Here is an 18,220-nt window from a genome sequence, read left to right as displayed (position 1 = left end):
ATACTTAATTCAGTACATTCAGCCTCCTCACATTATTGCTTTAAAGTTTTGGACACCTGTGTTAAACGCCTCTATGCAGATGCTGAAGGTCTCGTGTCAACTGATTAACCTTTTCATACTTGACATAATTTGGACCTCGGAGAAAACTAGTTGGGGAACCCTGCTGTACAGCATCACCTCAGGGGCTTGCAAGTTTTGCACCAAAGCACCATATACATAAGCAGTCTCTCAGCAAAAAACAGAAATGCTGGTGCGTCTTCACACAGAATATGAATAGTCTTAGCAGTTGGTATAGCTCAGTTAGTTACAACTTCAATTCTGCGATCCAATATTGGGGGATTCGACTCCCAGTGACCTGTTGCGGTCTTTTCCATTAGTGGAAAAATCCAACACGCGCATTGCACAGACATATAGACACATAAAATGAAAGGCACAGTTATCGCCCACACCCAAAGCCCCTGTCCCGAATTTCACCCATTCTAATCTGGTCAACTGTAACTGTAATCAACTAATGTGGCCATTCACATTGGGAAGGCTAGAAGTGGTGGCAGAGATGGACTCGAGAAGAGAAGTCAGAAGAAGAAGAAGCAGCAGCGACCCATGAACACATCCATGCAGCATACCATCCCGAGCAGTAGGGGGCGGTAGCACGCCCAACGTAACTGTTGGCTTCCGGTAGCGCGTTATAGACGTGAAGAAGAACAACAACAACCATTTTGCTCGGACTGTACAGGCATCGTAGTGGGCCGAAATATCAATAGACAGAAAGAGGACAAAGAGCTGCAATGGACGGGTAAATGTTTTTTTCTTTACGACTAAACCCCACGTGTGCACTTTGTACAGATGTTGCATGTGACCGAGACAGGACAAGCAGTTTGCCGAGCCGCACGCACACCGAACCTGGGTGCTCACGTTAGCTACCGTGCAATAACAAGCCCCAAGCGAGAAACGTGTTGGTTTGCTGTTGTCTTGCTCGAAGGAGGGTGTACACGTACAGGAGATCAGAACTCGAAGAGGGTGTTTTGCATAGCATTTGATCTTTTTTAATTCGGCACTGTAACAGTCGGTAATCTCGTTGACAGAATAGCACTAGTGCTGCTCAGTAGTGTCCCCTCCTTTTGTCCGTATAATGACTGTTGGCGTTAGCTAACGTAAGATAATGTAGCTGCCGTTTACAGGGAAACGGAATAAATGCAGGGAAACATTTGAAAAAAACTGCAGTAATGAGGACAGGAAAGAGAGATCCGGTCTGGATCGCTGCTCGTCACCAGGGAACCATGTCATGGCGACCTGTCAGATCATAAGGATCCTTTGTCTGAGGCTAATGGCTGTTACACGCAACCTGCAGTGATTGCACACAGCCTGAGTGTGAGACTGTGCACACAGCAGGAACAGCATATGAACTGCAAAATTAAAAAAATGTAAAACGGCACATTTCCATTTATTGCTCAGATAAAAACATTTTTCAAAATGACTTCAAAAGTTTGATTCTATGGCAACGTTTTTTTGTTGTTGTTTGATATTATTAGGTTTGATGGTGGAGACGCGTCAAGCGGTTTAGCCTCCAATTTGGTGTTTGACGTCTTTACTGTTTATTGTGTCAGGTTATACAAATGCTAAGAAATGTTAAATTGCCACCAGCCAACAAGAAACAGTCTCAGTTCGTCCGTTGTGCCTCTCAGCGTTCCTTTCCACCTTCATTCTTTTTTTCTATTTTTTCTATTGTGCTCTTGGTTTTTCTTATTTTTTGTCATCATGTTAAGTGGACACATGCAGAAGGACCACCACTCCTCTGTTCAAAACTCACTGTAAATCCTCTGACTTCTGGTGTCTCATGGTGGCCACACCAGTTTCTTGGTTTCTGACTGCATTTGGTGATCTACAATGGCACATTATTTACGATGCCTGTAAGATATGTCAAGGATAAGTGTTAACAGTGGCTTCAGAATAGTCGACACAATGTCTTCTGTACACACCAGTAAACCAACGACTGGCTTCAAGTTATACATACAAGATATTTGATAGTTTTTATTGCCCTGTGAACATGCATGCTGTACACTGTCATGTGCACCCAATGCACACTGAGAATTGTTTGCGTGTCGCGAACAGGGAAAGCGATATGTACAAATGTTATGCAGGATTCTGTGGTGTACCTAGACCAGGGATGACCCAGGCCTGATGACTAAAGATTTTGCAGAGTAGGCTATGTTTTGGACAGCTGAGGCTCAGCTACGCATTGCAGAAGCTACAAAATGCAACGAAGAGGTGCAGCCATCCGACAGCGTTTCCAGTGCATCCCGCTCATTATCAAAGCATGGTTCCAAGGCAGGTTCTGTTTATTCTTCTCGTGCATCAGCTTCGGTGTCTTCTGCTCGTCTGAAGGCGGAATTGGTGAGAGCTACTGCACATTGTAAGCCCAAACATCCACTCTAAAACAGAGACAAGGAAAAAGTAGCAAAAATAAAAAGTGGAAAAGAGGAGCTAGAGATTCAAACTACTTTAGCAGAATTAGATGCTAAAATTTAGATCATGGAAGAGTTTTAATGGCTGTTTGTACATTAAAAAACAGGCTTCTAAAACCAGTATTGTATAACACTCTTACATTTTTCATTCTCTTCCTTTCTTTTTTCCTCTCCATGTATTCGGTGCATTGGCAGAGATGTCGCGGTTGGTGTGAAGGCAAGTTGTCTCCTTTCTTTTTTTCAAATTTTACATGAATACATATTTGCCACGTCTGCATGATATTGTCCAAAAATGGGCTGTATGTTGAGTTGTTGGTAGGTCAAAAGAAATGATACGTTATAAGTGTTGGTTGTGGAGTTAAAAGATAACTTTATAGCATGATGATAAATGAAAATGAAATGCATTTTGTGTTTTGTATGCTGCTATTATGTGCATGTGCAATAACCGGATATCAACTGTCTTTTGGTTCATTGTTGTTCAGTAAGGCATTCACTGTCCTTGTAATAGTTATCATTTTTGAATTTGACAGACATTGATATGTAAATGAACAATTTTTTTTCTTTTTTTTTTCTAGAGAGGCTCAGATGAGCTCAACATGTATGGTAGCAGCCCCAGCTCTATGACCGGTAAGATCAACCTAAACCCTGATGGGATCAGTAAACACAACCCACCATCACGTGAAGCAGGAATAATATCTTAAGTAAATGGGAAGTGGACAGGAAGTTTGATCATAGTAACGCTCTATAAATGACACATCAAGAATTTGAATGTAAGCCCTGTTCACACCTGGCAGTAACATCCGTCTCAGGTGATCCAATGGAAAGTACACGCGTGAATTGGAGCCTGACAGATATATCCGTTGATTAGCCTTTCACAGACATATCGGTATAGGTGCTCATGTTTACCAATATGAAATCTTTTATTGTACAGAATACACAATGCAGAAAAATGGGCATTTATGTTTTCATTTTCCCTAAAATAATGTTTATTTTCTTGTCAAGTGTAAAGTATCGGTCCAAGCACGGAACCTTGTGGAACACCATGAAAGTAAATTAATTCTTCTTTCTGCATCTCTAAGGTTACAAAATTGTGTGTAAGGGGATGCAACTAATAGTTTTTCTCAATTAATTGATTAATCGTTTGCTCTACAAAATATCAGAATATCCATAAAGGGTATTGAGCCAGGCGCCAAGCGTGGATGTGTTCTTAGTTGCTGAAAGCTCAGTTGAAGCGGTCTAGGAATTTGATCTGGATGCCTTCCATTGGAGGATTTCTTCTGGGCATTAACTGGTAGAGCCCCCGAGTTAGGAAAAGAACATGGTGAAGAGATTATATATCTCATCTGACCTGGAAAACGTGATAGGGAAAGAGATCTTTGGACTGCCTTGCTTAGCCTTCAACCCAATTCTGGATGGAAAGAATAGAATTAAGCCATCATGTATTTAATATTTACACCTGTGGATTTGCCTCTGTGACATGTAGGTGACGCTGACTGGGATTATTGCTTTATTTTATTTTTTAAATAATTAAAAAATTCTGTGTGTCCATGTTCAGCGAATGGCAGTGACAGTAAGAAACAGCGTCTGGACGAATCACCTCCCTCCAGAGTTCTCCACATCAGGAAACTTCCCAATGAAGTGTCAGAGACTGAAGTCATTGCTTTGGGTCTGCCCTTTGGAAAGGTCACCAACATACTGATGCTCAAGGGGAAGAACCAGGTACACTGTTACAAATTCTATGATGTCTTTGAATACTTTGGGGTGAAAATGGTAGAATAATCACAACAATGGTGAAGTCTAAGGGAATGTGTTTGGATTAAAAATCGACACATTGGGCCTCATGCATTTTCTTATTCTTATCCTCTGTACCAGTTGTAAATTCTGGTCCAACTTGAAAGTAAACTTAGCTTGTGTGCCCAGTGTTGGCTATTGATTGACAGCTACTGTACTGGTGAAGAGAGTGGTCACGCTCTCCTCTCACTGTACGGACTGTTTCTTGAGGGAAGCTGAAACAGAGGAAAACAGTAACGTACAATAGGAGACACATGGATATACTGTTTTCTGACAAACGTACTGTTGGTGGTGAAAGTGTTTCCGCTCCTCTTTAGCAAAGTGCTCTCGCTCAGTCTGACTGCCGTGGTCCTCAGCGATTGGGTAGCTGTTTTTTCTCCGGCACCACTACTTTGATGGACTCTCATGCTTGTAGGAGCTGTGGGGCCCCTCTCCAGCCCTAGGATGGCCTTGACCTTTGTCCCTCTTGTCTGGGCCTCGGACATCTGAGGGAGGGTCTATCAGAGGACCCATGTATGAATTGCAGTTACATGCCTCGTGCAGTCACATCTGCTTGACTGGCTGAGGTGGAATGCCTGATTGGTGAAGCTGCCACTCCACAGTGGCAGCTTCTGCCACTCACTATCATGACTCGGAGGATCTACAGCAGTCAGAGCCGGCGCCTGCTTGTGGCCTCTTTAAGCGCACCCCAGCCCCCGCCACCTTCGCTGTTCCTCCCTCTGATGAATATCTGAGGGAGTTGCATGCATGCCGGAGGGACACTAATGGTGCGTTCTCACCGGACGCGACGCAAATTTTTCGCGCGAGTTGATTACATACAAAGTCAATGCAAAGAGGCGACTAGACACAAATTTCGCGGCACTGACTCGGGTGGCGTGAATGGTGCGATATGCGCGATGCGAATCAGGCGGTAATTCGTGTCATGTCTATCGCTCGAGTTGAAATATTTGAACTCGGGCGATATATTCCCACGACGGATTGACGCGATAGCCAATGAGCATTGGGATCCTCCCTCCGTCATCTGTCGTCAGACGGCCTGTCATTGTATCATGAATGGAGGATCACTACTGTCGCTGTGTGTGCGCCGCCAGGCTGGGTTGAGACCGGGTGAAGAGGGAGAGGGCTTTGCAGAATATGAACGACGTAGTTGGGCACACACATCCGGTATGACACAGTGGGGAGCCACATGCTGGTGCCCCCACTTATTTAAGATTGCGTCCCCCTGGCACCCCAGGGGCTCCTGCGTGGGACCTGCCCCTGGTGTTGGACGCCCTATGATTGCCTCCCTTTGAACCCTTGGCACAGGCAGAGCTGAGCTGGTCGACAGCCAAAACTGCTTTTCTCGTGACCATCATTTCACCCAAGTGTGTAGGTGAGCTACATGCCTTGTCTGTGAGCACTTCTTGTTTGAGGTGATACCAATATCAATGGTACGCACGATTTAAGAACAAATCTGTTCGTACCAACTGTTTTTGCATGAGGCCCAATGTCCAATGTCAAGTGGACGTGATTCTTTATTTATCAAAAACTTTGTGACTGTGTTTTTTCCAGGCGTTTCTGGAGTTGGGTACAGAGGAAGCAGCCATCACGATGGTGAACTACTACACAGCTGTCACACCACAGGTCTGAAATGCATCATTGCCCATCCATGTTGTACATTATTATTATTATCTTTTCTTGTTAAATGTAATGTTTATTATATGGGTCTCACACTGTTTAGGTCCGAAACACTTCTGTCTTCATCCAGTATTCGAACCACAAGGAGCTGAAAACAGATTCTGCTCTCAACCAGGTATTCCCACACACACACATAGATGTGTGTACACTAGACACTGTTTCTACAAAACCACGTGGTTAGACTGGTATTGGATTTGATGCCATTACCTCACCATGTGTCCATCTTTGTGGCTTTTCCATGCAGAGGGCCCAGGCAGTGCTGCAGGCGGTGTCAGCTGTTCAGGATGGAAGTTCTCCATCTTCTGACCCAGGAGTTCTGGACCTTGCTCCACCTCCCAGCCCTGTGCTGAGAATTATTATTGACAACATGTTTTATCCTGTGACACTGGATGTTCTTCAACAGGTAAATCCTGAACACATTTACATAAATCCACCAGTCATAGACATTGTCAAGTTTTTACCTTTTTTATGATGTGTGGTTGTGCTTGGCTACAAAATCACCATCTTTACAGTGAAACAGAACTTTTCACGTGGAGAAAAGGAGAAGGGAAATGAGTATCGTATTTAGGCCTGCACTGAGATATGTAGCATGGCATGATGTCAACAAAGCATAAAACTACAATCATTGTCTTACTATGCTTATTTTGACAGAAGGATGGTTTGTTTTTAATATGTAAAGTGCTATGATTGATTTGAATCTTGCAGATCTTCAGTAAGTTTGGCACCGTGATGAAGATTATAACCTTCACCAAGAACAACCAGTTTCAGGCCCTTCTTCAGTTCAGTGACCCCGTCAATGCACAGCAAGCTAAACTGGTAGGATTATACGTATGGAAACTATGGATGTTTAATCAGCAACTAGTCTTATATGGTTATTTTGTTAGCATTCGACAATTATAACTTCAATATAACTTTCAACTGTGTGCATATGTGTGTGAGCATGTGAGAGGACAGAGAATTCAGTGCAATAAGGTTTTGTTATACTTTGTTTGTCCCTCATGTCCTGACTGCATGCAGCTTTGATAGTAAAACACATAATTAACTAGAGATTAGATTTAATCAGTGAATTAAATTTCTAATTGTGCCAGTTTTTCTAGATTTTTAAACTATCTAATATACATTTCAGTACTGACCCAAACAAATACAGTATCAGCTGGGCTATACCTGGCATAAAACACTGTTATGTCACATTATGATTCCCTCTCTCACTCCTTCACACCAGTCTTTGGATGGACAGAACATCTATAATTCATGCTGTACTCTGCGGATAGACTTCAGTAAATTGGTCAACCTCAATGTCAAATACAACAACGATAAGAGTCGAGATTACACCAGACCTGACCTTCCTACTGGAGACGGAGAGGCAACCAACAAGGATCATTCTCTATTGGGTAAATATACCTCTGTGTTGATCTATCTACACCACATCCATTCCCTCCATGGTGTCCATAATACTTTAGTGAGTCATGTGACCCCTCAAAGTAAGACCCCTTTCTAAGTAGTTTTCTTTCAGTTGTGCTGCTCAGTTGTATCTCAGTCAAAGGCTAAGATGAGGAAGTAAATGTCAAGCCAAAGTCAGTCCACTGGGACATTCACTCCTGCCTGACTTGGCACCGTTCCAACTAATACATCCTCACCTTTCGCCTTTGCCTCAGTTTGCCTGTTTGCTGCGTTCACACCGGAACCGATGCAAATTTTCGCGCAAGTAGATTACGTACAAATTCAATGCAAAGACGAAACTAGGCGCGAATCTTGCGTCATTGAGTCGGGTGACTCGAATGGCAAGTGTAGCACGACGCAGGCCAAAGACACGAGCTAATCGAAATATTCACGTGATGTGTGGACGCTGTAGCCAATTAGCGTTGAGATCCTCCCTCCGTCACTGCTGTCAGAAGTCCTGTCATTGTATCAGGAGTGGAGGATCACTACTGTCGCTGTGTGTAGGCAGCCCGCTCGGGTTTATTTGTATCGTGACCGGGTGAAGATGGAGAGGGCTCGGCAGAAAGTGAACGAGGAGGTAGGACTAGCTTTAGCCCTAGTTATGTGGCTTTGCCATTGGCAGAACAGTTAATGTTTGTGTGTGTGTGTGTGTGTGTGTGTGTGTGTGTGTGTGTGTGTGTGTGTGTGTGTGTGTGTGTGTGTGTGTGTGTGTGTGTGTGTGTGTGTGTGTGTGTGTGTGTGTGTGTGTGTGTGTGTGTGTGTGTGTGTGTGTGTGTGTGTGTGTGTGTGTGTGTGTGTTTGTGTGTGTGTGTGTGTGTGTGTGTGTGTGTGTGTGTGTGGCCTTCCCATTCATTCCTGTCTGCCTTTTTTTCATTCAACAGTTCATGTGTACGTGTGCATGTTTGTGTGTGTCAGCATGTGTTTTTTCAGATGAGATTTGTCGGAGAAAGTGGAGAACGGGCAAATAATAGCGCGAATGACTCGAATAGGCTAAAATGTTTGCTTGCGACCAAACTCGTGCGAGAAAAGCAAAGCGAGAAAAGCAAAGCAAAAATTCACAACGCGTCCGGTGTGAACACAGCATTAGGCTCACCCTAAATAGCATCCCAAAACTGTGAAGAGGGAGGGTAGATGGAACCTAATGCCATCCAACAGCGAGTGTGCATCAGAAGTGGTGCAGCACAGTAAAGGCAAAAACAGACAATCGTATATATGAGGCAGGTGGGGCTGAAAATCCATTGCCACAGGGCATGTTATGTCATTAATGTACTTTTCGTATTAAGAAACAAATAAAGCCACTTGTTTGAAACCAGTAAATTCAACACTAAGTGGCAATTTTCATGGCGTATCATAACCTTTTATTAACCCCATGCCACAATTTGATAGACATCAGTCACACCCAACAACCCAGACTACATGAAGGTAGCTCTACAGGGGAAAGGTGAACTGGATTGCCGTATGCTACCAACTAATTCTGCACTCTGAGCTAACAGGCAGATGGTGAAACGTGCTGTATAAACAGGAATTTAATCAATGGAAAATTTCTTAAACCTTTGTAGTAACACAAGCAAATATTTCTGGAATAGTTTCTTTATAGTAAGAAGTTTTATATTTACCAATTGCTCTAAAAGAATATCCTATAAAAGCCAGACTGAATTGTGCAGGTGCCTGCCAGGCAACTCCTTTTTATGGGCATTTTCCACAGGGCATGTGATGGTGGTGTTGTTTATGGAAGACTATTGCTCTTCTATTTCTGCACAGTAATCTACTCTTTAGGTTCTAAATACTTGTGTGAATGAGAGATTTAGCTGTTGATTTTCAATACATGTTTTTACTGTTTCATTGTTGGATATTGAGTGAATGGTAATTTCATCCTTTTGAAATATAATTTACAACACAAAGTTTTGCTATGAGGATTTTTGTAGAGTCGGACCATTTTTAAAATCTATGTGCGATGATGTTTAGATTTGATATATTGACAATTATTACTAATTTTGTTATAATACTTCAGTCAGAAGTCTATTGACTTGGGTCGGTTTGTTTTCTTGTCTTTCTTGTCTTGTCTTGTAGGTACCCCATCTGGAGCTCTAGCGTCCTACTCCAGTGGAGGAGGCTACTCGTCTTCACTCTCCCTCTCGCAGGGTGGAGGTACTTAGCTTTTCCTTTTTCATAATTCTGTTTTTTTTTTTTTTTTCATCACTTTGTTGTTTTCTGTCCTGCTGCTGTCCTGTCTCTCGTGTCCCGCTGTGGTTTTCGAATGTACTGCAGATACCAATACGCTGCCCATATTGGTTGGATTATATCAATAGTTTTAAACTCATCGATCTTTCTTGTGTTGTGCTTTCCAAACAGGAGCCATTAGTCCTCTGAGTGCTGCAGCCGCGGCAGCAGCAGCTGCAGGTCGCGTTGCTCTGTCTGGCTCCGGAGTGTCAGGAGTCCTGTTGGCATCCAACCTAAATGAAGAGGTACACTAACCACACGTATAACCTTACTGTGAATGAGCATTCCCAAGCTCTGCTTTAAGTAACTAATTCCAACTGTTGAAAAGACACTGGAGTTGTGCTTACTTCTGTTCACTTCAGAAATCAAGAAAAGGGTTTTACATATAACTCTCTATAATGATTTAATCTTTGATTTCTGTTTCTCCTGTTAATTCTCTAATTGTAAATTTGTGCCTACTCTGTCATCTGTATCTCTACATGTACTGTACCTGTTTCTGTATGTTACATCTCTCTATCAGAGTACTTCTCTCTGTCTGTCTTCCTCCCTCTCATGCCGCTGCTGAGAGTGGCTTAATATTGGAGTGATGGTTTTCACACTTCTGCCCCCTTCTGGAAGAGTCTTGGTGCAGCAATTGTACCCTGACTGTCTGGGAACATCATACAGTTCTCTCTGGTGACCCATCAGCTTGTTAGCAGCAGCTCCTGTGTCCACTGCCCATACAATTAAGTTTCTAGGTAGTGGGTGAGTGTGGTGAGTGTTGAGTCCAACAGATAGCATCGTTAAAATTTGCTATATTTAGTTAACTTTTAAAAATTCAGTCAACAGCTAGCCCGTTAACTAGAGATGTATCGACAGTAGCTCTTGTTCTGTTTTGCAGTCTCTGCAAGCTTTGTGTTGTGACACATTTACCAGATCTCTGCCAAAGCAGAACAAGGAGTACCATCTAGGGGCCGATACCGATTATTCCTATTCTAAGAGACCGATAACCGATTTTTGAAACAGATACTTGTCTGCAGTAAAAAAGTGTCAAAATGTGTCAAATGTTTAGAATTACACAAACTCTTAACACAAAACTTTGTTGAAATGCCTTGTGGGCAAAGAATAGCAGTAAGCGCTCAAACATCCAAAAGAAGTGTCCAAGCGGCAGAATCATAACTTCCAGTCAGAGATTTGGGAGTTCCGCCTTTAGCTTTGAGTTGAAGTGACGGGCTTTGTGCCCAGGTAACCATGTGTACAACTAAACATGTGATCACATGATTTTAACTAAATATGTGGAATCATGATTCTTACTGTGATTCTACCCACGAAGATTGTGATATAATCCTTTGGCCAGATCACCCACCACTGCACAAGGGGTGTTTTTTTCAGTTCCTAGTTCATCCACTCAGCTGTGACCTCTAATGGGCAGACTAACATCTGTGGCACGTTACAGTCATTTCCACAAATTTAAACGTTGCGCAAACTTTAAGTCAGCAATAAACTAACACAGTATAATGATTACTCCATTCAGAGAAGATTGCTTTATGCCATGATGGTCTCGTGGGATGTTTGACATCCTGCTGAGGAAAAAGAAAGTGTGATCTGGTTCTCCATCTGCTTCCTTGATATATCCTGCCGCACAGTCTTTCATTTACCTATTCATTGGCCCTCCTTGCCGGCAACAGGCAGTTTTTTCAGTCGAACATCATGGTCACTCTGACCTCACCTTACTGTGACTGCAATATATCAGCAATGCTTGGAGGGAATTTCTTTACATCTGTCAAAAAACCTCCTTGTACCCCATGATTGGGGTCAGAGGTCAAGGTCACTGACCTTACATCACAGGCTTTTGGCCTTTTCTCAAAAATGCCTTAAGGCAATTTCCTCCAATTTGGTACAAACTTTCACTTGGGCTTTAAGATGAACTGATTTGGAGGTCAAATGTGACCTCACAAAACATGTTTTGGCCATAATGTAAGCCATAATTTTCTGGAAAGACTTTTCTGGCTGTTATTTAACACTATAGCTAAGGGTCAGAAGGCGACATTGTGACCATGTTTCTTGCAGCTTGACTCGCTGGTGAAGGCGTGCAACCGCAGGGTGGTAATTCCAGTTTCCTGATGTCTTCATCCATTCATTCTTAAATGTATTATTTTATACCTTCCTCTCATCCTTTATTTTCCTCACTGATAAAGGCATCCAGCAGGGAGTGTACGTGTGCGTGCTTGCGTGCGTGCGTGCATGCATATGTGCGTGGGTTGGCATGTGTGTTAACAAAACTGGAAGGCGTGTGTGTTTGGAAACAAACCAGCAATCATTCAGACTCCGTTGATGTCCCACTGATGCTCTGTTTACTGACCTCTGCTTTGGTTTTTGTCCTCCTCTCCTCCTTTCTCCCTCCCCACCTGACTCCCTTCCTCTGCCCCTCCCTTTACTCATTTTCTCTCCATTTTACCCTCACAACATCCTTAAATTTTGTAAATGCCCCTCCCCCCTATGTACATGTCCTGAACTCTCTTTCATCTCCACTTCCCTTCATCCTTCTTCACTTTTTCTTATTCCGGTATTACCTGACTCTCCAAACCCCCCTCCCTCATGCCCTCCATCTTTGCTCCACTCCTCATCATCACGGAAACCACCACCTCCCCCCTCGTCCAACGCTGGGCGGTCTGATCTCTACCTTCGTCTCTCCTTCTTCCTCCTCCTCTGCTCCTCCTCTTCCTGTCCTCTGCTCTGCGGTCTCTCTCTCTAAAGATGGTCACGCCTCAAAGTCTCTTTACCCTCTTCGGTATGTTCAAACCTCTACTATTCTATCTGTATATCTCTCTCTGTTAATCCAATTTTGTTCACTTTCTTCAGTGATGTCGTGGACACTCTTATTCCTCTGTATCTTTGTGTCTCCAAGCTTCCTTCTATCATATTGTACATTACAGAGTTAAAATCTACTTCTGTCTCTTCTCTCTACATTGAAAAACGTGTGAGTCTGAGAAATTATGTGTTTGCTCAGCTTTTCTCTTAACTGATGAGAACAAATACACCTAAATCATCCATGCGTTGTTGCAACTCATAAAAGCTTGATCCGGATTCAGAGTTTGGTCTTTCAATCAAGATTCCATCACATAAGATTTTTTGCAGTGCAGTTGCTGTTGGCAACAGATCGGAGCCTCTAATGTGGGCGTGTTGTAAGTTTTCCCAAATTGCATCATCATGAGCCTGTCATAGCCTTGAAAATATTGTTCCGTGTTTAGTTTACTTTCCTTAAAAGGGATCCACCAATGAAATTTTGATGTGAAACCTCCAAACCTAGATTTTGATTGATTTGAAGCAAATATTTTGTTTCTCATATTAATTTAGAAAATAATACTTTGCAAGCCAGTCTCTCTATGGCCACAGATTATTATATAAAGATCATCCTCCAGCAACCATGAGTTGACTGTTTGATACCGGTTTTGGAAAATGTATTCACTATTCTCTATATTAACATGAGTTAATGGTTATGTATAGATCACTGGAGCCTCCAGCTCCTGTCAGTAACACAAGTGTGATTTTAGTTTTTATGTTCTCGCCACATTAATGGTTAAGTTGATCATGTACTCACTATGACTCACTCTAGCCTTTAAATGCTCTGCATCTCCTCCTTTCTTTTGCCTCTTTCTCTAGATTGTGTGTTAATCCAGTGCAGTCATAGAGCACGTTTTCATGTTATTCGACAACTTTGCCGCTGGGATTATCTGCCACTCAGTTACCTACATTACATGAGACAGTCATCCAGCACAGCAATTTTTTAACATATTTGTCTTTACACTTAACTACAGTGATGGAGAAATATAATTTCTTTTGGCCTCTTCCCTTCTCTTAACCAGTCAGCCAAACAGTTTCAGGTGTGTTTCAGTTGTAAAGCTCAGCTGAGCTGTCTTTTCTTTTCTCACTGGTCAGTCTACTTGTTTACACAGAAGAGTTTGATTGAGTTTCTATTGGAAGACGAATTGGAAGATTCCATCTTTTCCCTTCATTAGTCTTTCTGGCACTAACTTTATCCTTCCATCCTTCACACCTCTCCTTTTTTTTTTTATCTTCGTCGGCTTCATCTCTCCTGCTCTGTCTGTTCTGTCCTCCTCTTCTTTTCCTCTACCCTGCTCTCTCTTGCTTGCTCTCTTGTTCTGCCTTTCTCCATCTCTCTCTCTCTCTCTCTCTCTCTCTCTCTCTCTCTCTCTCTCTTGCACTCTCTCTCTACCTTCAGGAGTCTATGGGGATGTCCAGAGGGTAAAGATCCTCTACAACAAGAAGGACAGCGCTCTGATCCAGCTGTCTGATGGCAACCAGGCTCAACTGGGTGAGTTTTGAATGTTGATGGTTTTCCTTCTCCAAATCAGAAGTGGGTCCTTATAACATCACTTGCAGGTCCCAACATTTACATCAATTAATCCAGCTTTTTAAAATTCTCACCTGCTTATGTTTTTTTCTGTTTGTCTCTCCTGTAGCTATGAGCCACTTGAATGGTCAAAAGGTGTTTGGTAAAGTGATGAGAGTGACACTGTCAAAACATCAAACCGTGGCTCTTCCCAGAGAAGGACTGGATGACCAACTACTAACCAGGGGTGAGAGGAAAGCTGCAGTCTGGAAGTGAACTTGCTGATCTTTGCATTTCCTTATATGAAATAAGCTGTTTTGGTATTAGATGAACTGTTAAGCCAGTAACTTACTGTGTCAACTGGTAGATCAGTTATTCACAGATCAGTGTCAATGCATCAATTCCTCGAGGGCTAATCGAGAACTCGTTTTTCTGAATCTATTTTTAGAACGTAACGCATCTTTCTGCTGGAATAACCATGCACAGCAATACAGTCTACCCAACACCTAATGCTTATTCTCAATCAAAACAGTCAGTTATCTTTAAGGATTTATTTTTCACAACTTCAAAACATTTTTTCCTTACAAAAACATAATTAAATTCGCAGGTCACACTTTACTTGACTTTGCGTCATACAAACGTTGTAGGCCTGTAACAGTAAAAAAAAATTTAAACACATGGGCTTAACACAGAAAATAACATTTGGAAACACTGTTGAATTAAATTCTTGCTCAAGAAAACAAGCATGTCAACGTGTTCGGGAGAAAGGCGAGAGCGCATTCTGCGCATCCTCGTGCCGCTCCCCCATTGTACTCCGGTCAACAGAGAAGTGTAGCGCATACTGGTATGTCTCGCTCGCTGCTGCGCACCTATGTCAAAGTGCTGGTTCCAAAAATCTAAGGTGTTTGTATCTCAGGTCAAGCGCAGAAGCAAGGAGTGCTTTAGAATGGACTTAACGTGGTCGCAACAACATCCCATCTCTCGCATTATCCGATACTTACAGTAACCACAAATACACACACACACTAAATGCTACAGTAAGAAAGCATTGGACCAAGAGTAAAGCTGGGGTCAGACTACAGGAATTTTGGGCCAGTTTAACCCTGATTCGTCCAACCCGAGAATCAGAGGAGAAATCTGGTTGGGAACCATGTTCGGTAAATTATCTGGTAGTGTGAGAGGTTTACAGAGCCATCCTTAAACCTCCTGAACTGCCTGCAGAATCGTCGGGCTGCCCTGAAAGTTAAAAAACTTGTTTGATATTTGTTATTTGAAATCGGGATGATTATGTTAGTACTTTTCAAGCTGAGCCAAATCTGTCAATGATTTCTTTGACAGATTTCTCTGGCTCTCCACTCCATCGCTTTAAGAAGCCAGGATCCAAGAACTTCCAGAATATCTTTCCTCCCTCTGCTACTCTTCATCTCTCCAACGTTCGGTATTACAACACTACACACATTAATCAGATTACTTTTCTTTTTGGGTCTATTTGATTTCATGCTGTTTTGCTTTAAGATTGTGAACAGTATGTGTTTTCCATGCCCAGGGATGGTATGGGAGAGGAAGATCTTCGTCTTTTGTTCTCTAACAGTGGAGGAACTGTCAAGGCCTTCAAGTTCTTCCAGTAAGAAGCAATTTAATGTGAAGCTGTTAAAGACACTAAGAATATCTGCAATTTTTACATACATGTTTTACTTTTTAAGAATAAAAAGGAGATGATCACTGAACCACATTAGTAATATCCTTCCTTTTTCCTGTACTTTTTACGAGATCAGTGCCGTGTTATTCTCTGGGTTGACCTTCCTAGGAACTAAACAGTACCATACAAACAAACTAGCGATATAAACGGTCTCATCTGTTTGTCCCTGCTCTCTCTTCACCAGGGATCGTAAGATGGCCTTGATCCAGATGACTTCAGTAGAGGAAGCCATCCAAGGACTGATGGACCTTCACAACTATGACATGGGAGGGAATCACCATCTAAAAGTTTCCTTTTCAAAGTCCACCATCTAACCCTCACACCCGGCTCCTACACCTGAAGATCCACGACGAGTGAGGAAGTCCCTACTAGTTGTCCTCTTTTCAACATGTTCTGTTAACATCCTCCGCAATGTCCCAAAACTTCAAATGATGTAGGACAATATCACACTTGATGTGATTTAAAAGTCCAAAGTTAAAAATTAAGACATTATAAATCTTATATTTTAAATATTGAGAAAATCGATTGGTCAAGAGTGTAAACTCTTGACCAATCGATTTTCACTCTTCCTTTGGTCAAGAGTGTAAACTCTTAACCAATGGAAGCAGTACTTACCCCAGCCCCCGGCCCATAGGCAGTTTGCTCCTGGGTGTGTCAGTACATGAGACAGACTTGAACTCATGCTCTCTCACCTGTCGGCATTGCAGTAGACACTTTTCCTTGAATTGTCTGTTGAGCTTTGAGTTCTGTAATTAATGATTACTCACTTTTATGTACATTGTGTTGCTACCTGAACTTTTTCTGTTCCCAAGCAAATGTCCATTTTGAATCCCACGGGACAGTCACAGTCCTTCTACTCATTCTCTGTGGTAGTTTCTCCAACAAAACATCATACATGATCAATTTCATCATCATTTGTCTGACTCCTCTTCTACCTTTCTTTCATTTGAAGATGTATTTCGGACCTAGTGGTTTGTGACACAACCCACTCGTGCTGATTCACTTAAACATTTTCAAAGACATTAGGATCCATAAATCCTCAAATGTTCTATAAAAGCCATGTGATGCAATTTTTAATTTAAAGAAAACAATTTTTATGAACAATCAAACTGAGGCCGTTTATACTTGAAAGCTATCCAACTACAAGCATCAAGTTAATCATAGCTGTCTGAGTGGGGATGTTTAAAACATATTCTGGGAAATGTGACGCTTGTTGAGGACATTTGAGTTCTCCCCAAATTTCCTTAACAAAATAATTTGCATTATGCATTGATATTTATGTTGTAAAAATATCAAGGATCCAAAGGTTTCTGTTAGACAAGGATCCACCATTCACCATGTGATTGTGGTCTTGGTCTCTGGTTTTGGGAGGAGACTAAAGTATGTGCATTCTTTCTGAGGTCTGATTTTATCGTTGATTATTTTGTGTTTTTAAACAGTTAATTTTACCAGCAATGTTCGTTGATCCTGGGTTATAAACCTGTGCGAACTATTATTTGTTGAATAGATGTGAACCTTTTCTTCCCAGTCAGACAACATGAACTTCTTTATCAAGCAGAGATTCACAGAATGTCACTTATTGAACTGAGGGTATCTCCAGTGTTTCTAAGTTTTTTGTTTTTTTTACTTATCTCTGGTTCTTACTTGCAGCTGCATTTTATTTGGATGATTTCGATTTTCTGTTAGGGGGTTGTTTTAATTTCTCAACGTGAGTTCAGTTCATTTATTTTTTATTTTATTTTTTTTCTTAAAATTTCATATTAGCACAAATTAAACACGTCTTTTCTACCAAGGAGGCCAAGTTGAATTGTGTGTTTGTGTATGTTTGTACTTGGTTCAGACCTCTGCTCTCATCTGTCTTACTGTCAATAAACTTCTCTCACTCTGTCCAGCTCTGTCTCTCTGCTCTCTCTTCTTTCTCTTCATTCTTTCCTCTTTTAGCTCCTCTGTTCTTTCTACATTTCTGCTGGCACATGAAAACAGGTATTGTGTTGACACCAAGGGCACAGGAGCAAAAACTCATTCTACTCTGGTCCTTGATAAGGAGTGTTTAGACTTGGTAAAATCTTGAAATAACCATCAATTGCTTTTGTACATTAGATTAAAAAAATGTTAGTCGGTAAATCATTTGAGAAATTATTAAAACACCACAAATGTATAGCTATCTTTTATTTCATGATATTAATACTATTTTATTTTTTTCATGACAGTGGTCTTGTCACTGCCCTCTCACTATCAGTATAGAGTCACGAATTAACATTTTCTTTCTATTTAAGGCTGGACATGTTACCTATAGCCAGCTTGCTAACTAGCCAGGCTGGGTTATGAACTTGGTTTGTCTGTTTCAGCATGAGAGTGTAGACAGTATGATTGAATGGATGATTAAAGAATTATTTTGGCTATCTGCAACGCAACTTCAATGAGAGCAGGGGTGTAAAATCCTAAATTTTACCAACAATGTCTTATTAAAACACTGTCTTAAAAAGATGAATTGCACTACAAACTAATATTCCATGTTAGAGTCACTCAAAGAAAACAAGGTTTTATAGAACTTCAGTTTCCCCCTTTCAGTTTGGAAGGTCACATTTGTGTAACATA

The 18,220-nt window shown here is 41.7% G+C and overlaps 1 protein-coding gene across 3 annotated transcripts; it reads left to right on the top strand.

Moving 5' to 3' along the window:
• The first annotated feature begins 685 nt into the window (after positions 1-685).
• On the top strand, positions 686-17,513 carry LOC118310716 (polypyrimidine tract-binding protein 2-like). 3 transcript variants are annotated; one of them, XM_035633918.2, is made up of 19 exons: positions 686-793; positions 2,658-2,679; positions 3,038-3,089; positions 4,018-4,181; positions 5,805-5,876; positions 5,974-6,045; positions 6,175-6,333; positions 6,636-6,746; positions 7,153-7,321; positions 9,441-9,518; positions 9,723-9,835; positions 12,327-12,360; positions 13,233-13,313; positions 13,436-13,453; positions 13,813-13,905; positions 14,054-14,170; positions 15,262-15,361; positions 15,470-15,547; positions 15,807-17,513. In XM_035633918.2, the coding sequence occupies exons 1-19, from the start codon at positions 786-788 to the stop codon at positions 15,934-15,936; spliced, it is 1,671 nt and encodes a 556-aa protein (XP_035489811.2). In that variant the 5' UTR covers positions 686-785; the 3' UTR covers positions 15,937-17,513. The 3 variants fall into 3 exon arrangements, with proteins under 3 accessions (XP_035489811.2, XP_035489814.1, XP_035489812.2); XM_035633919.2 differs by lacking the exon at positions 686-793 and adding an exon at positions 2,351-2,391; XM_035633921.2 differs by lacking the exons at positions 13,233-13,313; positions 13,436-13,453 and having other exon boundaries at positions 701-793; positions 15,807-17,429.
• The last annotated feature ends 707 nt before the right edge of the window (positions 17,514-18,220 follow it).

This window comes from Scophthalmus maximus, chromosome 5 (assembly GCF_022379125.1).
Source record: "Scophthalmus maximus strain ysfricsl-2021 chromosome 5, ASM2237912v1, whole genome shotgun sequence".
Taxonomy (NCBI): domain Eukaryota; kingdom Metazoa; phylum Chordata; class Actinopteri; order Pleuronectiformes; family Scophthalmidae; genus Scophthalmus; species Scophthalmus maximus.
The sequence above is the reverse complement of the archived record's forward strand: the minus strand, read 5'-3'. Positions and strand labels throughout refer to the sequence as shown.